This window comes from Mastomys coucha, unplaced genomic scaffold, assembly GCF_008632895.1.
Source record: "Mastomys coucha isolate ucsf_1 unplaced genomic scaffold, UCSF_Mcou_1 pScaffold22, whole genome shotgun sequence".
NCBI lineage: Eukaryota > Metazoa > Chordata > Mammalia > Rodentia > Muridae > Mastomys > Mastomys coucha.
Window position 1 is genome coordinate 96,297,573 of NW_022196905.1, and position 22,680 is coordinate 96,320,252.

The window sequence follows — 22,680 nt, forward strand, 5'->3', positions numbered from 1 at the left end:
CAGGGCCTTCTACTGGATGGTTAGGAGTCCAGGGCCTTCTACTGGATGGTTAGGAGTCCAGGGCCTCCTACTGGATGGTTAGGAGTCCGGGGCCTTCTACTGGATGGTTAGGAGTCCAGGGCCTTCTACTGGATGGTTAGGAGTCCAGGGCCTTCTACTGGATGGTTAGGAGTCCGGGGCCTTCTACTGGATGGTTAGGAGTCCAGGCTGATGCTCTCCTGCCTTTCTGCTACTTTCTATTTATTCTTTTTTTTCCTACTTATTCTTTTATTTATCCCACTTGCTGACTACTTAAAGTCAACTTAAACTCATTTGAAAGAGAAACCACAGTGATCATGGATCACTATCCATATAAAACACCTACCAACAGAAAAAAATAGCCCAATTTGGGAAATTTAAAATTTGCTTCCTGAAACATGAGGATGCTAACATTGAGTTTGTTTTTGTTTATTATGTCTGATAGGCACTGGGCCAGAGTTAAGCTCCCCAGCACCCGTGTGACACCAGGTAGGCGGAGCAGGCTGCCTGTAACTCTAGGAGACAGGGATCTCTGGGGCAAGCTGACTATTCAGACAAGATGTATAGATTAACTCTGGGTTCAACTGAGAGTCTGCCTCAGTGAGTAAAATGGACAGCAGTCTAGGGAGACTTTGGTGTTAATCCTGTGACTCCACAAGAATGTGAACAAGTGTGCACACGGACTCACACACATGTATACAACACACACATATACATAAAAACAATGAAGAGCTCTTATGCCACAGTAGTATTATCAATATGCTAGGCTTCAGATTATTTGTAGAAATATTCAATAAAGTATCAATAAATACACTAGAGGATATTAAACAATGAAAAACTAGTAGTTTCCAATTTTTTTCTGTTTTTACCAACAACATATTTTATTGATTAATGACAAACTTGAACCAATTATCAAACTATACTGCAGAAAGGAATTTTGTAAAAATGCATTCATGTCCTGATAATAAATAAATTCAGCTTTGTACAATTAGAAAACCCAGGACAATGACACATGACATAGTAAAGAGAAAATGGATCCTCACTCCAAATCCAACACCAAACCCAAAGAACAAAGTTAAAGGAATCTCAACATTGCCTTCCCAAGGTGCACATGGACTTCACACATCCTTCTCAGTCTTTGCACTGGCCGCTGCACTAATGCCAATCCTCCATCATCACCAAGAAATTCTCATGAATGGGAAGAGAACAGTGGCCAGCACACTTGCAGAGAAAGCCAGCACAGCTGCGTCCTGTAGTTCTGAAACTCCAAATGGAAGCCAAGGTCTTCTTACAGACACTAATATGGTTTCAAGAACGTCTCAGAAACACACATTTTCCCTACTTCATACACACCCAAGAACTGAGAGTCACCGTCTAGAGACAAAAAGCACCATGTAGAATGATCCTCAAGGGAGCAGGCCTCACGTTCTAATGTTGATGAAGGGACTTCTCTCTCCTCTGGGAAAAACCGACTGCCTGAAGTTAGCTACTTCAGGAAAAAGAATAGATTTAACTCAATAAATTACGTTTTATTCATCAAAATAAACAGCTATTTTAAGGTTTGGCACTACATGAAACATCTCTCAGAGCAAGAATGGGTTCACAGATAGGCTGCTTCCAGCCTGCTCCACTGTTTGCCGAAGCAGGAAGCAGCTCACTTAACTTTGTGACTAACAACTCTCAGCCATGAGTCCACAGACATATTCACAACAGCTAACATTAAAAGACAGTAGCTGCAGTCACAGTCAAATGGGCCACGTCAAAGGCCTGCTGTCTTCCTCCATCAGATGGGATTGCATCCTTGTTGCTGGGACTCAATCACATACAGTCAACCACATTAGTGGACCCGTGACCTACATCTCGGATCTGGCTAGTCAAACAGTCACACACAGCTACACCGGCACCAGCTCGGCAGTGAGACACAGGTCCGACCAGCTCCCACCTGGAAAGACAGGACAAGACTGTCACCACAGAGCACAGGGATCCCAACCAAGGTCGACACTCAGGACTATGGGGCTTGTTTTAAAAGACAGAAAGTTACTAGAGGGAGACAAGATATCCCCAAATTTTATATTAATCATATAATATTCCTCTATTATCTCAGTTTGCTTTTCATAGGTTCAGTTTTCTACAGTAAGCCAGTCTGAAAATATTAAATGAAAATTTCCAGAAATTTCCTAAGTTTTAGATGCTATGCTGTTCTGCCTTGCCTAGAATAGCATCTGGTTGGTGTGTCACTTAGACTTGGACTAAGTGTCATGGTACTGGGGTCCTTTTGCTCAAATGACCTTTGTTTAACAGTGTTAACGGAAAGAGCAGCAATGGTGGCAATGACATCTCTGCATGCAGTTTATTACTTAATTGCTAACCTTTATTATGCCTACTTCGTGCACTGAACTTTATCTTTTTTAATCAATTAATTTTTACAACCTGGCTGCAGTTCCCCCTACTGTGCCCCTCCTGGTCTTTCCCACACTCCCACCATCCACTCCTCCTCCCTCTCTCTCTTCAGAAAAGTGCAGGCTTCCCATGGATGTCAGTCAGACATGGTATAGCAAGCTGCAGTAGGACTTGACACCTCCTGTCCTGTTAAGGCTGATGAGGCAGCCCATAGGAGAGTCTCAGTGGCAGCAACACAGGCACTCAACTTTATCTTAGGTATGTATAAACAGGCAAGGCCCAGCTGTAGATGTAAAGTTTGTTTCTGTCTGTGCTCTCAGGTATCCACTGAGAGAGAGTGAAGGACAGTAAAGAACTCCACCTCAATACTGTGGGGTGCCACGCCCACTCATCACTCCAGGAAATTCTGTGTGTCAGGCCTGAAAGCTTATTCACAGATCTGAGGTGTACAGCTTCAAAGGAAGCTAGCTAGCATCCTGGAACTCATTTCGTTGGCATCCCCTAACTCAGATGTGTTCCAGATTGGTCTCTGCAAAAGTCTATGGAGAGTTTTGCATGCTTTCTTTTATTCAGGCATATAGGTGCCCTAAGAAATGATTCGTAAATAGCTAAAACTAAGATTAAACATTGTTTCCTGGCCTCCACAGTGTTTCAATGATCATATTGGTTTGGAATTTTCACAAGGAAGCTGCTTCATCAGACAGGGTGTCTCCAGAGTTAGTGACAGAAGATCAAACATTAATGTTTACTGTAAGTAAAGTGACATTAGAATTCTCAGAGCAGTCACACACACACATACACACACACACACACACACACACACACACACACACACACACACACTGTGGAATTGTTTTACATACTAGAGAAGTTGAAGGGCTTCCATCACTAATTGTTTATGTTACAATCAAGGGCATTCTCAGGAGCTGCTAGAATGGGACCTCCTGGTGCTTGCCTCCGACCAGACCCAGAGAATTAGCCTGGGGTTGCCAAGGTAGGCCAGCGGGAAAGGGCACCACTGCTCTTCCCAAGGAACCATTCGCACCCGACTGTTTGAGCTTACTGACCTTTATGTGGCCGCCACCTGCCTACGGTGACTTCTGTCAATCGCCCTGACCATTTAACTTCCTTTTGTTTGCTGTATACTATATAAGCCTGATTTTTACTTTGTGCAAATACACTCAGATTCAGCACTTCCCTGTGTCATCTCTGTCATCCGCTGACTTCTTTGCCCACCTAACCAGAACTCTACTCATCCCACAGAACAAGGAATCCCTTAGCAATCCAGTTTTTGGCAGTGGGGTGAAGCATCCCACTAAGGAGAAGCAGTGTGCACTTACTTATTCAGCACGGGGTCGAAGGCCTCCACTGTGCTCAGGTATGCGTTGCCATTGTGACCACCCACTGCAAAGATTTTGCCCATCACTGTGGCAATCCCGACGCCACCCCTGGGAGTGGTAAGTGCTGCCACATAATCCCACCTGTTGCTTCGAGGGTCGTACCGTTCCACTGAACTCAAAGGGGAGTTATCATCAAAACCACCTAAAGCAATATTAAAAAGCAATATTTAAAATGGCATTGCATTTCCTAAAACCTGACAACCAAATCTCAACTCAACAGCTTATGGAAACTCAGGCTTTTATCAGGCCTGGGAGTGCACATGTTTAATCCCAGCACTTGGGAGGCAGAGATAGGACCTGGGGATCTCTGAGTTTGAAGCTAGCCTGCCTATGAGTTTCAGGATAATCAGGACTACATAGAAAAACTCTGCCTCAAACAAAACAAACAAAACAAAATCAAACCCTCAATATTTTAAAGCTATTTTAGAATAATTTAGAGAAAAAAATTACCTTAACACCTCTCTTCCACCACCAACTACAAAACTTTCTATAATCTAACTCCATGTAATCAGTGTTGCACTTCAACAGTAGGCTTAAAAATCTTTCTCTTGGTTTTTGAGACAGGGTTTCAGGTGTGTCCCTGCGTTAGTCTCCTCTGCTGGGATTATGGCTGTATGCTACCTTGTCTGGGTTTAAAGTGTTGAAGGGAAAAGAAGGTGGATTTATGGGGAGAAAGCAGCCTGAGATTCCGAGAGGCAGGATCCACTTTCCTCTCTGTGCTGTCTAAGTAGCAGGGAGCCTGAGAACCAAACTTCACCAAACTGTGAGGCTCATCTAGAGGTGCAAGCTTGCCAGGCCTCTATGGTTTGGGTTGTGAGCCTAGTCCTTACTTAATGGCTGAGCCATCTCTCCTGCCCCAGGGTTCGTCTTAAAATGGGTATTGCCAGCCCAATCACTAAGACAGTGGGCCATGACTGAATCCTCATCCATTGTAGTCACAGCCATATCTTCCTCCTGTCATGAGGTCTACAGAAATGGTCTTTTTAATAGAGTGTGATTAGCACATCCCTGAGTGACGCCTGGTCATCACTGTGACCTCCACCTTTCCCAGGTCAGTTCTCAGTGAATGGCAGTCTCTCTGGTGACTCCACCCATTTTCCTAATATGAAGAGATGTTGCTACTGTGATTCTTTCTTTAAAAATAAGGTCAGTTTAAAAAAAAAATCAAGTAAAACTCTTCTAATAGGGTTAATTTTATTATGTCAATTGAACTAAAATAAAATCCACTAATTTTATGTATCTGAGCAGATGGATTTCTGGCACATGCTTATCACAGTCTCATCAGAATGCAATTGTCCCTCATACTGTAAGCCTGTCACTGCTCATGCTAATGTGGAAGATGGAGTTTTACCAGTTACATTCTCTAGAGCCTGGTTTATCTCTCTAGGTAATAAGACAGACTTCAGTGTAGGGACGCAGCTCAACAGTAAAGTACTGGCCTCCCACACAAGAAGCCTTAGTTTAGGTTCAATCCTTAACAATGAAAAACAAGTCAAGACAAAGCAGAAGGCAGCTGGCTGTTAAAGCTGCCCATCCCGACGTCCTGTTGTTACTCACACCAGCTATACCTGTTTTAAGGAGGTTTTGAACATCAGAGGTTGTTTGCTGTACCTTTCAGTTCTCAGGACTGAAGCCAGTGCCTCCTGCATGCCAGGCAAAAGCTTTGCCACTGAGCCGTCCCCAGGCTGTGCTAACGGCCAATCTGAATTGTTCTTTTTAACACATCTGTTTCAGCTAGAAAGGTCTCAAAGGTTAGTAAGTGGCAGCAAACCCTGTGGCCCACAGTGTGACACAGTGACCTGCCTGTGGTTTGGAGGTGTGAAAGGATGCGACCATAGACTAGAAGAACTTTGGTTCCTACATACTCCTCTACATCGTGTCCTGGGACCTGACTCCTGCACCATGGGTGAGGCTGGGGGGACCTGACTCCTGCACCTTGGGTGAGGCTGGGGGGACCTGACTCCTGCACCATGGGTGAGGCTGGGGGAGCTGTGTTCTTTCTCTTCTTTTTCAGGCAAGAGCACAGGAAGAGTCAGCGTTACATCTACTTCCAATATTTAAACAATAATATCAATAACACTCTCCTACCAAGAACTGTAAGTAATGAAACTCCAACAGCGCACTTCAGTGCATCCTAAGAAGCATAGCATGAGCAATGTCTCTCCCAGCAGCTCCTTCTCTGTGAGGAAAGATTGCTAATTGCAACAGAGCAGCTCCTGTGTTGGACATGCACCGTCTCTAACTCCTGAGACAATCCCGAGAGCTGGGTACACCTGTCCCACGCTCACATCCCGAGAGCTGGGTACACCTGCCCCACGCTCACATCCCGAGAGCTGGGTACGCCTGTCCCACGCTCACATCCCGAGAGCTGGGTACGCCTGCCCCACGCTCACATCCCGAGAGCTGGGTACGCCTGCCGCACGCTCACATCCCGAGAGCTGGGTACGCCTGTCCCACGCTCACATCCCGAGAGCTGGGTACGCCTGTCCCACGCTCACATCCCGAGAGCTGGGTACGCCTGCCCCACGCTCACATCCCGAGAGCTGGGTACGCCTGTCCCACGCTCACATCCCGAGAGCTGGGTACGCCTGCCCCACGCTCACATCCCGAGAGCTGGGTACGCCTGTCCCACGCTCACATCCCGAGAGCTGGGTACGCCTGCCCCACGCTCACATCCCGAGAGCTGGGTACGCCTGTCCCACGCTCACATCCCGAGAGCTGGGTACGCCTATCCCACGCTCACATCCTAAGAGCTGGGTACGCCTGTCCCACGCTCACATCCCGAGAGCTGGGTACACCTGCCCCATGCTCACATCCCGAGAGCTGGGTACGCCTGCCCCACGCTCACATCCTGAGAGCTGGGTACACCTGCCCCATGCTCACAACCATGTAAGGCCCCACTAGCAGGCGCAGCACACTATTGGAGACTGCTCAGTGCTGCCCCATTCAGGAGCTGCCATGGCTCAGCCTGGCTGCCTCCTTCCAGCACATCAGTCCAGATTATTCTTTTGTCTGTTAAGAATCTGAGAAAGCACAGCTCTTCAAGTCCTCTAACTCAGCACCTCAATCAGTCAAAAGCAATAAGAAGACTAACATATATACGTCATATGGAAAAGTCTCTGGTTTTCTTGACGTAATCAGTATAATTTGCTTTGAAATAAAATGAAAGAAAAAAACAAGTCATTAGAACTTTCAAGATTTATTTTAGCAAATCATACTTATGTTTCTACATTTACAAAGATATATCTCATTTAAATGCAAGTGGATTATACTTACTTTAAATATAATCTAAGTTTTGCTTTTTGGATTTGTTTATTTTTTGAGACAGGGTCATTCTATGTAGCCCTGGCTTACCTGAACCTACTATGTAGAGCAGGGTGACCTCAAACTCACAGAGACCCACTGATTCTGCCTCCTGGACTATAGGCATGTGCCACCACACCTGGCAGAAGTTTTAAATATGATGATTTAAATCAAGCTTTAATATCAAAGGTAAGAATTCAAAAACATCTCAGGATTGATCCTACTGAAGGTTAAATGTGGTAATGGCTTGTTACTGTTAGAGTTACTTTCTGGCATTCGTCATCAAGGACCTTGACTAGAGAGAGAGCATGTACTCACCAACAACATATAAGCAACCATGGAGCTCACTAACACCATTGCCGGCTCTTCGCTGACCCATTTCCTTCACTTCTAACCACTTGTCCAGATGCGGGTGATACCTCTCCACACTGGATAAGGAGGCTACACCATCATTGCCACCCACTGCGTAAACATGGTTCTACATGAAGAAAACAAAGCATTCAACAGATTTCAGATGGATTTCTCCATGGTTCTAATAGGGAGCAAAATGTAGTGAAACCAGTGTCTCACCAACAGTTTGGTATATAGTCAATGCTGCGGCTGCTGTGAACCAGACCGTGCAGCCCACGGATGAGCCTGGTGCCTCTCCATGGGAAGGGGCTGTGTAACTTACTATTAAAGCCACAGAGCCAACGCCTCCACGGGGAGTGTTCATTGGTGCCACCGTACTCCACTGGTCAGATTCGATGTCGTACCTTTCCACGTCACTGAAGCAGGTATTGTCATCTAACCCTCCAATTGCATATATTGGGCCCCCTAAGGAGGCCAAGGCAATTCCTCGCCTACAAAAACAAACATGCTTTAGTATTTGATTGAGTCTAGACAGTTCTGAGGATAATCATCAAAGGGCGTGCCTTTCATCCAGAAAATCATGTGTTAATGTTTCTGAGCAGCCGTTCGTTCGGGTTAGTGTCTTGACAGTACAGCAAGGCCTACACAGGCTACTGGAAATCTGGGTCAAGCTTTTTTCCTCTTTTATTTTTTTTCCTGAGGATTAAGCCCAAGGCCTTGCATCTACCAGGCATGAACTCTACTCATGAGGTTTATGCTAACCCTAAATTCAGAACGAATAATAATGCAAAACCCAAGAAAACAGTATAAAGAAAGCCAAAGTGTTCAATTACTACGTAGACAGTTATATAATTGAGAAATTAATGGGTTGGTGAGAAAACAGTTTGCTGTGGATTTACCAAGCTAACTTCAGTTCTGAATGCATGAAGAGTTTACTGTTGCAGGGTTTTATTAAAACACCACACAAAAGAGAAGTCGTTTGTATCACAAGCTTTCTGAACATTGCTACCTTTCTGGTGGGCATTGTTTTCTTTTTTGAAAGGAAGACTTAGCCCCCACTGAAGTTAATTCATTGTTATAAGGACAACAGAAAAGGAAAGATTATATCTACCAAAAGCTGAGCTATTCTAAAGCTGCTATAGTAGCCGTAGAGTGCTCTGCTGGTAGAGTCTTCCTTTACAGCTGGCTCTAGGACCCACCTCCCATTTCCCAGTAACCCTTGGAAAGCAAGCCTCAGCCTCCCCACTCTTTAAGCAATGAGCAAGCATGGATGGTTCTGGTCCAGCAGACACATGACTGTCATCTGTTCTCACAGCGCCTTCCTGGTGCCTCCCGCTAGTCCTTTCTTAACGAAGCCTAGGCCAGTATTCCTGTTTACATCCTTCAACTTCTGTGCATCTCCCTGCATATGCTTCATTTTCTTTTTTTCTTTTCTTTTTTTGGTTTTTCAAGACAGGGTTTCTCGGTGTAGCCCTGGCTGTCCTGGAACTCACTCTATTAGGTTGGCCTCGAACTCAGAAATCCGCCTGCCTCTGCCTCCCAAGTGCTGGGATTAAAGGCGTGCACCACCACAGCCCGGCATGCTTCATTTTCAAACTGTAAATATGTAACTCTGTATAGACAGTTTGCATTAATTGTAAAGCACACACCTAAAAAAAAGTCTAGAAGCTGACGGAGCCAGCGTGACGCATGGTGTGAGCAGTGCAGCTGCTGTCTGGTGCACAGCACATGAAGAGCGGTGTGCTCTCCATGCTCCTTTGACTGCAACGACTGCACTGGAAATTCTATTCCTTTCCTTTGAGATCTAGGTCTCACACTGGCACAAACCAACAAATTTACTCTACACAGAACATCCACAAAACCAATCTTCCGCCCCATAGTCCTGGCATAACTGGTGTTTTAGGCTTTCACATATGACCTTGTTTGATATCTTTTCAAGGGATTTGTCCACAGAATATTTGGTCTGCTTGTTTTTGTTGCTGCTGCTGCTGGCTGTCACTCTGAGGTGCTCGGGATTCAGCTCAGGATCTCTGGCATGTTAGGCAAGCATTGTATACGGAACTGTATCTCCAAGCCTACTGCTTTCTGAGTCCTGATTTGGTGTCATGATTTTAGTTGCTCTTTCATCTCAGGATGTTGCAAGTTACTATCAAATCATTAATAAAAATTTACAAGAGGCTAAATTACTGAATCATGTAATCAACAATCTTTCCTTTACACAAGTTCCAAAAATCAAAATATAGCTCAATTTATTATAGATAAAAATGAATATATTAACACTAAAGTGAAAATCAGTAAAGAAAGCAGAAATTAAGAGGTCTATTTTCTTAACAAGATAATAAGAAGCCTTAGTCATAATTAGTATAATAGTTGAGAGAAACACTACATGTATTTCTACTAAGGCCAGGAATATTGTCATACCTGTTTCAATTTCTCTTCACACACTATCAAATTATCAGCCAATAAAAGAGGTATGTAAAACCAATTAAAAACCCAAGAATGTGTGAGGAGGGGCTGGTGGTATGACTCAGTAGTAAAATGCACCTGCTGGCTTTTCGAGGATTGGGGTTTAATTCCTGCTAATCCATTAATAAACACCGGTAAGTCTAGCTCCATGGGATTGGATGCCCTCTCTGGCCTCAGTGGGCACATGCATGCATACACACAAAACCAACCAACCAACCAGTAAAGAAAAACGTATCAAGAAACTCTGAAAGTCGACAGCGCTGTCTCTATCGATGCTCTCTGTATTTTTGGCAAGACTGTAACTGTGAGATGTTAACACACAGGGAACCTGGGTGAGGCGCACATGCCAAGGTGCACTTGGTATGGCGGCCGTCCAATCCAGGTAATTCTTTCTGTAGAGGGCTGCTCCACAGCAGTGGAGGGTTTTTAGCATCCCTGACCTCTTCCTAAGAGACACTAGTGGTAACTCTAGCAGAGGAGGCGATATGATCTTCCTCTGAGGAACCCCGATACCTGTAACTCTACAGTTTTTTTTTTTTTTTGGATAGCAAGTATGAGGTCTGCCAGGGTGACATGAGTTCCTGTCTCAATACAACACAACAAAGCAAAATACCAAGGGCTGGTGAGGGGCTGGGTCAGGAGGTAAAGGCACTTGCCACTGAGCATGATGGCCTGAGTCTGACCAGGATGGAGGCAGAGACTGACTTCTGCATGCTCTGACCTTCACACACAAAACTCCCTTCTCCTCATCACATACATAAATGAATGTAAAAGGGAATTTAAATGAAATTAAACAAAGCGAACAAAGAGTGCTACAAGATCTGCAACTTTTCAGAAAAAAAAAATCTAAAATTATTTCAAACAGAGTTTCAAAAAGAGCAAGGCTTTTGACAGAAGAACGATGGGGCTGAAAGGCGAGCCACTGAGACCACTTTAAAAATGTGTAAATGCATGCACATTTAAATAGTGCACATGTGTGTGCAGGTGCTAGAAGAATCCACAGAGGGTGTTGGCTCCACTGGAGCTGGGTTACAGGGGGTTGTAAGCTTCCCAGTGTGGGAATGGGAACAGAGCCTGGACCCTTTGGAGGAGCAGCACACATCCTAACCTTGGATCCACCTCTTGGTGCCTTTACGATGCCATTCTTAAACATAAAAAAAACCGCAACAAAGCATCGGACTGGATGCTTTCATAACATGGGCTTGAGGAGAGTAAGTTTCTAAAAACTGAAAACCCTTCAACATAAGCTTTTTCAGTTTCTGCCTTCTTTACTTAATGCTGTCAATTCAAGAGGACTTGCTCGCCACCCACCTCTTGGTGTTCATGGAGGCCTTCATCATCCACTTATTAGTGAGAGGGTCAAACATCTCCATGCTACACAGGTGCTCGCTGCCGTCGTGTCCGCCCACGGCATACACTTTCCCTGCAAACACACAAGTCAGTACCTGTAAACAATGTATAACTAGAATATCATAATAAATTAACTTTTAACATTGCTTTTTGTTCAATACTGAATTCATATCATTTTTACTAGTAGTAAGTAAAAATCAGTGGAAACTTTCACTAAACATGCCTGTGCATAAAGTTATTTAAGTGCTTTCAAATGCTAACCTCTTGGATTTCATCACTTTTTATTAAATAGTAAATGAAATCATCAATTCTGCCTTCAAAACAAGCCAATAAAATGGAAAAAAGGCTAATAGCAAATTATAAAGAAAGTATGAAACTGTAAATACAAACTGATCAACCTTTTTCTGAATAAAACAGAAATGCAGAGCGTGAAGAAGACTGCGTTCTATCCTCAGCATTTTCCTACACCGTGCACTGTGTAGTTATGGAAATGAGATTTTAAATCATTGCTAAAAATTACAAAACAATAGAAAAATTGCTAGAAAGATTTTAAGAGTCACCCTTTCCTTGTTTACTAAGAGGACAGATGTTTTTGAGAATACAGAAACGGGGCAACAGCTCAGCAGTTCAGAGTGCTTGGCGCTCTTACAGAGGCCCAGCAGCCCTCACACGAAGGCTTGCAATGTCTAGAACTCCAGTTCCAGGCTGCCTCTACTTGCACCAGGTACACACATGGTGCACATATAGACAAGCAGGCAAATAGTCATACACATTAAGAAAAAAAAAACTTTTAAAATACATAAAACATAATTTAGGAGCTGGGGATGTAGCTCAGTTGGCAGAGTTCTTGCCTCTCACACGGGAAGCTCAAGTCAACTCCCAGTACTGTATAAACTGCATATGGTGCTGTATGCCTATAGTCCTAACTCCTGAGAGGCAGAAGCAAGATCAGGAGTTCAAGGTCAGCCTCAGGTACACAGGGGCTAGAGACCGTCTCCCAAAAAAATACTAATAAGAACCAAAACTGACTTAGAACTAAAACATTTACTATAACTGATCCCAGGCTATTTCATACATAAATGAAACCTGCTTGTAAGACACACTTCTAGCCCTTGGTGATTTGAAATAGGGTCTTGCATGTAGCTCAGGCTGGCCTGGAACTAAAAATCCTCCTGCTTCGGTCTTCAAATGCTGGGATTATAAGTATGTGGCACCATGTCCAGCCACAAGAAACTTTCCCCTGTCATTCATTTCTTAAATCTATATACCAATATGCTAATCTATATACCTACATGCTATGTTATCTAGCCACTGTTACAGAAAGAAAGAAAATTTCAAAGTTCATGTTATTAAGAAAAACACCAATTTTGTGATATGACCTTCAGTAGCAGCAGACCCACCTTCCACAGAGATCACACCCACATGTCGCCTGCGGCTGTTCATTTCCGGTCCAAAGAACCAGCTGTTTTTGTTGATAGAATAGCATTCAATACTACGAAAGGGGTCACCAGATCCACCTCGACCACCTACACAAAACAGCACACCTAAAGGGAGGACCACAGGATGCAGATGAGTATCACAGCTTTTAAAACTTTATTCCTAATTAGTGTGGAAATTGATTATCAAATTCTGAGTAATGGTTTTTTAAAAAGAGGTGAGTGATGAAATCTAACCTAATTCCCTTTCTGCCCCCTTGAACCTTTCAAAGAATGCAAGTCAACAGTTGCCTATCCTTTTAATCCTCACTCTCTGCAAGTGTCCCAGCTTAAGTCATAACAGAGTCAATAAGGGTTTTTTTTTTTTTAATTTAGGAGAAATGACAAGCGTACTTGCATACTGTAAAGAGGACCTACTGTCTCTACCACTGCCAAGCTGTTGTGTACCCTCTAACCTGCTTCCCTTACTGAAATCAAGCCCAGCATTGGATGCATGGTTCTCTTGTTTGGAAAACTCCTTACTTTGGCATCTGGAACATCAGGTCTCTTTGTTGTCACGATCCACCCATCCTCCCCTCTTTAGCCCTGGAAGGAAAGCTTCATCCTTTGTGTTAAGCCACCTGTGTCATGTGTACTGTGTGCTGTGATGGCTCTTCCTGGTTGTCAGCCCAACTACCTCTGGAATGAACTACAATCCAGAAATGGAGGGCCGGAAGACACAGGCTTCTGACCAGATCTCGACCACCCTTTTCACACTTGGTGGTCACAGCAAAGCACCTGCAATACTCTGCATAGTCTGTCTGCCTTTCCTCTACCCAAGACCAAGTTCCTCAACACAGGCTGTAGGCTTCCATTTCTTTTCTTTCTTTCTTTTTTTTTTTTTTTTTTTTTTTTTTTTTTTTTTTTTTGGTTTTTCGAGACAGGGTTTCTCTGTGTAGCCCTGGCTGTCCTGGAACTCACTCTGTAGACCAGGCTGGCCTCGAACTCAGAAATCCGCCTGTCTCTGCCTCCAGAGTGCTGGAATTAAAGGCGTGCGCCACCACTGCCCAGTGTATGTTTGCATGTCTAACACCTATTCCAGAGCTCACAACACAGTCAACATTTAATGTGTGCTGAGTGACCACGGAACACCCCTTCCCACTAACTCAAAACCTCGAATCAGAGAAGATAAAAGTTAGGAATCCTAAAAGATCACACGGTCGAGTTTATAATAACCAGAAGTCAATCAAATGTACCAGCAGTGAAACAGTCGCAATCCCAGAATATAACTGTGCGTTGATGACATTTTCCCTAAGTCAGAGCTACACAGGTCACCTTCAAACATGCTATGAAAGAAAAAAAACTAAAATGGAGGCAAAAATATCAGCATGCAAATCTCTTTCTCTGTCGTTTCTGTGTGGTTTGGGCAACTCTAACCTAACTCTTAGTCTTTTCTTCCCCAAAATGGAGAAAAATCATCAATGTGATAAATGGCTGGCTCTTTTGTTAAAACCTACTCTATGGGCTGGAGAGAGGGCTCAGTGGTTAAGAGTACACACTGCTCTTCCAGAGGTCCTGAGTTCAATTCCTAGCAGCCATACAGTGGCTCACAACCATCTGTAATGGGATCCCCTCTTCTGGTGTGTCTGAAGATAGCTACAATGTACTCATACATAAAATAAATCTTTAAAAAAAAGGAGCTCTTAAGACTATGTGAGACCATGTATATGAATGTCTAATATGTTCTGGCATGGATCTAGGCTGCTGGGATGCTGATTTAAATATGGGTTTGAGGAGCTGGAGAGATAGCTCAGCAGGTAAGGGCACTGACTGCTCTTCCAAAGGTCCTGAGTTCAAATCCCAGAAACCACATGGTGGCTCACAACCATCCTTAATGAGATCTGACGCCCTCTTCTGGAGAGTCTGAAGACAGCTACAGTATAATTACATATAGTAAATAAACCCTTTAGAAAAAAAAAATATGGGTTTGAAGAATGCTTGCCTCGTATGCACAAAAAGTGCTAGGTTTCATCCCCGGCCCCAAACAAACAAGCAGAGAAAATAGTGAATTTAAAGAATTTAATTAAACATTTCAAATTCATGAGACAAGATTCACAAAAACAGAACTCTGTAATTAAAAAAAAAAACATTTTTTAAATGAAAGGGTTGGCCTATAAGTGGCCATGTAGACTACTCATATGTAGACATCAAACTCACAAGATAAAAACCCACCTGCCTCTGCCTAAAACAAGTGTTGGGATTAAAGACATAACTGAAAGTGCTGCCTGGCTGTACTTAAAGCCTGTAATTCTACTTACTAATATAAAAAGAATTAAGTGACAGTCTTTCTCACAGGGAACTGACTATTTAGAAGAATACCTTCAGAAGCAGTGTGCTCACACCCAAACATGCCTTCTGTGATTGTCAGGCAATCCCACACAGGCTATCCCACAGGCTATCCCACAGGCTATTCCACGCAGGCTATCCACGCAGGCTATCCCACACAGGCTATCCCACACAGGCTATCCCACACAGGCTATCCCACACAGGCTATCCACACAGGCTATCCACACAGGCTATCCCACAGGCTATCCACACAGGCTATCCACGCAGGCTATCCCACGCAGGCTATCCACACAGGCTATCCCACACAGGCTATCCCACACAGGCTATCCCACACAGGCTATCCCACACAGGCTATCCACACAGGCTATCCACACAGGCTATCCCACAGGCTATCCACGCAGGCTATCCCACAGGCTATCCACACAGGCTATCCACGCAGGCTATCCCACGCAGGCTATCCCACACAGGCTATCCCACGAAGGCTATCCCACACAGCCTATCCCACAGGCTATCCCACAGGCTATCCACACAGGCTATCCACGCAGGCTATCCCACATAGGCTATCCCACGCAGGCTATCCCACGCAGGCTATCCACATAGGCTATCCCACACAGGGTATCCCACACAGGCTATCCACACAGGCTATCCACACAGGCTATCCCACAGGCTATCCCACAGGCTATCCACACAGGCTATCCACACAGGCTATCCCACACAGGCTATCCACGCAGGCTATCCCACACAGGCTATCCACGCAGGCTATCCCACAGGCTATCCACACAGGCTATCCCACACAGGCTATCCCACACAGGCTATCCCACACAGGGTATCCCACACAGGCTATCCACACAGGCTATCCACACAGGCTATCCCACAGGCTATCCCACAGGCTATCCACGCAGGCTATCCACACAGGCTATCCCACGCAGGCTATCCCACGCAGGCTATCCCACGCAGGCTATCCCACGCAGGCTATCCCACGCAGGCTATCCCACGCAGGCTATCCCACACAGGCTATCCCACGCAGGCTATCCCATGCAGGCTATCCACACAGGCTATCCCACAGGCTATCCCACGCAGGCTATCCCACAGGCTATCCCACGCAGGCTATCCACACAGGCTATCCACGAAGGCTATCCCACACAGGCTATCCCACAGGCTATCCCACGAAGGCTATCCCACACAGGCTATCCCACGAAGGCTATCCCATGCAGGCTATCCCACAGGCTATCCACACAGGCTATCCACACAGGCTATCCACGAAGGCTATCCCACAGGCTATCCACACAGGGTATCCCCTTGGTAACGACGCAGAGGAAACCTCTAGATGGGATTCCTCCGCTGAGCTGCTGGACTTTCTCTCTCTTTTCCCCAGATACAGAAATAGACATGGTACATACCTGAATTGCAGAACTTGGGAGGCAAAGACAAAAAGATTATGGGTTCAAGGTCATCCTGGGTTACTTGGGGATTTCCGGGATGCCTGGGTTTCACGGGGACTTCAAAAGTCAGCTTGAGTTGCATGAGAACCCATTTAAAGAACACATGCATATTCCCATGTGTGCACGCATGCACACACACACACATGCTTGAACATTAACTATTTTCTTGGAGAAATATAGTCCAAAGTAATATTGCTCAATGAAAAGCTACAATCTTCTTAAAGGTAAGAGCCTTCAATTCTACGGGCTTAGCACAGCCCTTCATACAAATGTTAGGTTTGGGGCTTTTGTTTTTCTTTTGATTTTGTAAAACACAATGACAAATACTGAAATATGTAAGGAGTATCAAGCTGAATGCTTAGCACTATAAATACAAGCCTTAAAGATCTACAGTCACTTCTGAGGAACATGCCAATACATAGACTGCAAAACAACATACCTCACAAATTACAACACAGAACTTGAAAGGCACCAATAACACCCAATTCTGCCTAAAGAACCAGGGAAGAGCTCGAAGGAAAGCTATTGCTTCAGATTCTGTAGGATTTATATTCCTTTTTTTTTTTTTTTTTTTTTTTTTTTTTTTTAAAGATTGGCTTACTGAAGCCAGGCACATGGCACATGACTATAATTGAACATTCAGAAGGCAGAGGCAGGGCCATGAGTTTGAGGACAGCCTGGGCTATAGTGAGATTCTGTCTTATAAAACCAAACATCAAAAACAACTAAAAAATTGAGTGTATTAGTAAAACTAAATGATTAATTAAGAATCATGAATACACACATACAACCTACTGACCAATCATTACCTTAAGATAATCAGACATTGCCTGGCGGTGGTGGCACACAGCTTTAATCCCAGCACTTGGGAGGCAGAGGCAGGCGGATTTCTGAGTTCGAGGCCAGCCTGATCTACAGAGTGAGTTCCAGGACAGCCAGAGCTACACAGAGAAACCCTGTCTCCAAAACCAAAACCAAACAAACAAACAAAAGATAATCAGACACTAATTGTCTGACTATTACATTTGGGCATACATAACCAATAACCCTCAGATATGTCAAATACCCTTCGTGGTAAATTGATGAAACGAATGCTTTAGTTACCAGCAGTGTGCTTCCTCGGGGTCGTCCGGACTGTATACTCAAAGTCAGGAACGGGCTTACTGCTCAAATGAAGGTGGTAGTTCTTTGCTTCATCCAATAGATCTCTGCATTTCAGATTCTGCTTGACGATCTGCTCTTTTGCCACAACGCCCATAAGAAAATCAACTGGCAATAATGGTAGACGGACCTAAGATCATGAACAGTTGTAATACTTAAATAATAAGACAATAGGTAATTCCCGACTCAAATACATACGTGACTATGGCTATGACCTCGTGGTAGGCCTTTGTCCTTTACATGCAAAGCTCCTGGGTTCAATGCTCAGCCTCATAAAAACTGTTACATGTGAAATAAATCAGAAACCAAAAGTAATTGTCACTCTTGCTTTAAAAATCTAATTACAATCTCATACTTGAATATGTTTTCTTCCTCTGAGCAAAAATATAAGTAATTTGTTCTTAATATGTTAAGATTTTAATAACACTATTAAATTTTTTTTATTAAATTTGGGCATAATTGAGCATAGTGACTCATGTCTGTAAGCTCAGAACTGGAGAGTCTAAGATGTAAGGCTTGTAAACTTGGGGCCAGCCTGAGTTATAGAGTATCAGGTTAGTCTGGGCTAGACCCTGTCTGCAAATAACAACAAATTGGGTTAAATACGTAATGATTTTAGTTTTGTTTTCAGACAGATTTTTATCCCAGGCCAGTCTCAAACTTGCTATGTAGCCAAGTATGTTTTCCAGCCTGGGCTCTCCTATCTTCATCTCCTAGGCGCTGCAGTTGCAGGCACTTGTCACCATGCCTGGTTTACGCTATGCTGAGGAGCCAACCCTGGGCTGATGTGTGGTAGACAAGCATGGAATTCTAGCCATCGCAGTACACTTCTCTCAATCCAATGCTTTTTACCAATTAGAAAATTTAACAAAGCATTCATTTCAGAAAAGGTAAGTAGATAGAACTACTGTGCCCTAAGGAGCATCACTTTACTTCTCAGTAAGTAAACAAGAGGAAGAGGAAGGACAGGAGGAAACAGCAGGGAGGAAGGAGAACACAGGATGCAGATCCCAGAAGGCCTGCTTATCCAAGGCCCCTCCTCCAAGGCACCCACTCTGACAGTTAACAGCATCAACAATTATAACAGACACATTTCCGAGGTGGTTCCTTCCAGAGTAGGTCTATAATCATTAGCAATAACTATACTGTCATTAGGAAAGCGATTTATCAAAACTTAGAAACTTCATTATATAATAAGTCATAAATGACTGGTAGAGCTGTTTTCCTAGAGTCATTTTCAACTAGCAGAAACACGATCACATGAATATTTTAAATATTTAAACTTTTAAAATAATCAGATGTGTCACTAGTGCAGAAACTGCACAGGCCATGAGGAGTTAACTCCCGGGCCTTATCCCTTCAGACAATGAGCAATGAGTCCTACCTGTGCCAGTGTCTCGTCCAGCCATTTAGGATGATGCTGCGGATTGGCAAGAAGCCACTTGATGGCAGCACTGTAGACCTGCTTCTCGCTGTCGATGTGGAGGTCGCTGGAGGAGAGGAGCTTGTGGAGATGCTGTGGGGACATGCTCACGAAGTCTTCGCACTCCACCACCTCAGTGAAGTGCTCACAGGCATACTGGTCTGCCATGTCCATTAGGTCTATTCGGTTGTGACTCTCCGCAAAGGCTCGGACTGCCAGGCAGTTGGAGGGATGAAAATGTAACTGCATGTATTCACAACAAGCTCTGGCCACCAGTTCAACCTGCAGAATACACGCTGCATAGAGCAGAGGCTGGACATTGTCCACTGTCAAAGTGATCCGTGAAGAGTAGACGAACTTCACCAAGTCTTCCACAGCATCACCGTCAAAGTCTCGGATCTCAATTAGTGCCTGCTTAGCTTCAGACATTTCCGAAAGAAACATGGCTCTGAAGTAAGGGATCACACAGGCCAGCACCAGTTTGTGACAAGAGATCAGCTTTGAGCCAACCTGTCCAAATCAACACACACAATGACATGGATGCACATCAGAGAACACCACAGACAATGCTCTAGACAACTGGAACAAGAGTGCTGAAATCCTTTAGCTATTTAGCCTTCAATCTAGACCAGTTTCTCAAAGTCAGATAATTTTCATCTCCTAAATTAGCCATACGGAATTATTTTACCTCATATTTGAGGATCGTGTTGTGAAATAGTAAACATTTTAAAGCAGCCTAAAAATCACATCTTAGCAATTATCTGAGGGCTGGGACTATAGCTTAATGGTAGCCTTGCATGTGTGAGGCTGAAAGTCCAATTCCCAGGCCAAAAAAAAAAAAAAAAAAAAAAAAAAGATGACAACCTATCTTTTTTTCTTGAATATTTTCTTTATTTATATTTCAAATGTTTTCCCCTTTCCAGATCTCCCCTGGGGAAATCCCCTATCCCATCCCCCTACCCCTCCCTTTATGAGGGTGCTCCTCCATCCATCCACTCCTAGCCTCCCGCCCTGGCATTCCCCTACACTGGGGCATCCAACACCCTCAGGCCCAAGGGCCACTCCTCCCACTGGTGTCCAACAAGGCTATCCTCTGGCACATATGTGGCCAGCACCATGGGTTGCTTCATGGGTATTCTTTGGTTTCAGTCCCTGGGAGTTCCGGGGTGAGGGGTCTGGCCTGTTGACACTGTTGCTCCCTCCATGGGGCTGCAAACCCCCTCAGCTCCTTCAGTCCCTTCTCCATCTCCTCCATCGGGGACCCCCGAGCTAAGTCCAATGGTTAGCTACAAACCTCCTCCTCTTTATTTGTCAGGCTCTGGCACAGCCTCTCAGGAGACAGCCATATCAGGCTTCTATCAGCAAGCACTTCCCGATGGATCCCCAGGTGAGGCAGTCTCTGGATGGCCTTTCCTTCAGTCTCTGCTCCATACTTTGTATCCATATTTCCTCCTGTGAGTATTTTGTTCACCGTTCTAAAAAGCACTGAAGCATCCACATTTTAGTCTTCCTTCTTCTTAGGCTTCATACAGTCTATGAACTGTATCTTGGGTATTCCGAACTTTTGGGCTAATATCCACTTATCAGTGAGTATATAACATATTTGTTCCTTTGTAACTGAGTCACTTCACTCAGGATGATATTCTCAAGTTCCATCCATTTGCCTGCGAATTTCATGAAGTCATTGTTTTTAATGGTTGAGTAGAACTCCATTGTGTAAATGTACCACATTTTCTGTATCCATTCCAATGTTGAAGGAGATCTGGGTTGCTTCCAGCTTCTGGCTATTATAAATAAGGCTGCTATGAACATAGTGGAGCATGTATCCTTATTACATGTTGGAGCATCTTCTGGGTATATGCTCAGGAGTATAGGTGGGTCCTCAAGTAGTACTATGCCCAATTTTCTGAGGAACCGCCAGAAAGGATTCCAGAGTGGTTGTACAAGCTTGCAATCCCACCAGCAATGGAGAAGTGTTCCTCTTTATCCACAACCTCTCCAGCATCTGCTGTCACCTGAGTTTTTCATCCTAGCCATTCTGACTGGTGTGAGGTGGAATCTCAGGGTTGTTTTGATTTGCATTTCCCTGATGACTAAGGATGTTGAACATTTCTTTAGGTGTTTTTGGGGCCTTCAAGTTTCCTCAGTTGAGAATTCTCTGTTCCTCATTTTTTAATAGGGTTATTTGGTTCTCTGGAGTCTACCTCCTTGAGTTCTATGTATATACTGGATATTAATCTTCTACTAGATAAAGGAGATGAAGGATTGGTAAAGATCTTTTCCCAATCCATTGGTTGCCGTTTTGTCCTATTGACAGTGTCTTTTGCCTTACAGAACCTTTGCAATTTTATGAGGTCCCATTTGTCAATTCTTGATCTTAGAGCATAAGCCATTGGTGTTCTGTTCAGGAAAATTTCCCCTGTGCCCATGTGTTTGAGACTTCCCCCCACTTTCTCTTCTACTAGATTCAGTGTATTTGGTTTTATGAAGAGGTCCTTGATCCACTTGGACTTGAGCTTTGTATAAGGAGATAAGAATGGATCAATTTGCATTCTTCTGCATGTTGACCACCAGTTGAACCAGCACCATTTGTTGAAAATGCTGTCTTTTTTTCCACTGGATGGTTATAGCTCCTTTGTCAAAGATCAAGTGACTGTTGGTGTGTGAGTTCATTTCTGGGTCTTCAATTCTATTCCATTGATCTACCTGTCTGTCACTGTACCAATACCATGCAGTTTTTTGTTTGTTTGTTTGTTTTGTTTTTTATCACTATTGCTCTGTAGTACAGCTTGAGGTCAGGGATGCTGATTCCCCAGAAGTTCTTTTATTGTTGAGAATAGTTTTCGACATCCTGGGTTTTTTCTTATTCCAGGTGAATTTGAAAATTGCTCTTCCTAACTCTATGAATTGATTGAGTTGGAATTTTGATGGGGATTGCATTGAATCTGTAGATTACTTTCGGCAAGATGGCCATTTTTACCATATTAATCCTGCCAATCCACAAGCATGGGAGATCTTTCTATCTTCTGAGGTCTTCTTCAATTTCTTTCTTCAGAGACTTGAAGTTCTAGACAATACTATTTATTACACAGTAGAACCACACAGTAGTCATGCAATTTCCAGAGAACCACTATTTTAATACTAACTTTCCACCCAAGGAATAAAAATTAATAGCCAGAGCAGTGGTTTGAATGCAAATAGACCCATATCTAACATATATGAATGTTTGGTTCCCAATGTGGATCTGTTTGGAAAGATTAGGAAGTGTGCCCTCGTTGGAGGAGGTATGGCACTCCACGCAAGCTCTGAGGTCTCTAAAGCCCATGCTACCCATTCCCAACTCGCTTTCTCTCTGCATGTGTGTTTCCAGCTACTGCTCCAGCGCTGCTGCCTGCCTGTGTGTCTGTGTGCCTCCCTCCCACAGTGGTCATGGACTCACCCTCTCATACTGTAAGCCCCAATAAATTCCTTCATAAATTGTCTTGTCATGGTGTCTCCTCATAGCAATAAAACAATAACTAAGACAAGCTAATTATTTTCATGTAGATTATAATAAAACACTGTCTTTTTACAACTCTATTTCAATTTCTTGATTTAAAACAAAC

General features: G+C 43.9%; 1 protein-coding gene across 4 annotated transcripts in view; it reads right to left on the reverse strand.

Annotated features, from left to right (window-relative positions):
* Window positions 1–867: 867 nt before the first annotated feature.
* Window positions 868–22,680, reverse strand: part of Klhl8 (kelch like family member 8) — a 49,477-nt gene continuing 27,664 nt past the window's right edge. For all 4 annotated transcript variants that reach the window (XM_031337040.1, XM_031337036.1, XM_031337038.1 and 1 more), the window contains 8 exons: window positions 19,037–19,585; window positions 17,596–17,782; window positions 12,689–12,832; window positions 11,250–11,361; window positions 7,795–7,963; window positions 7,440–7,599; window positions 3,759–3,960; window positions 868–1,960 (listed from right to left, as the gene is read on the reverse strand). In XM_031337040.1, coding sequence (XP_031192900.1) covers window positions 1,837–1,960; window positions 3,759–3,960; window positions 7,440–7,599; window positions 7,795–7,963; window positions 11,250–11,361; window positions 12,689–12,832; window positions 17,596–17,782; window positions 19,037–19,585 — 1,647 coding nt within the window. In that variant the 3' untranslated portion in view covers window positions 868–1,836. The remainder of the gene's footprint in view (window positions 1,961–3,758; window positions 3,961–7,439; window positions 7,600–7,794; window positions 7,964–11,249; window positions 11,362–12,688; window positions 12,833–17,595; window positions 17,783–19,036; window positions 19,586–22,680) is intronic.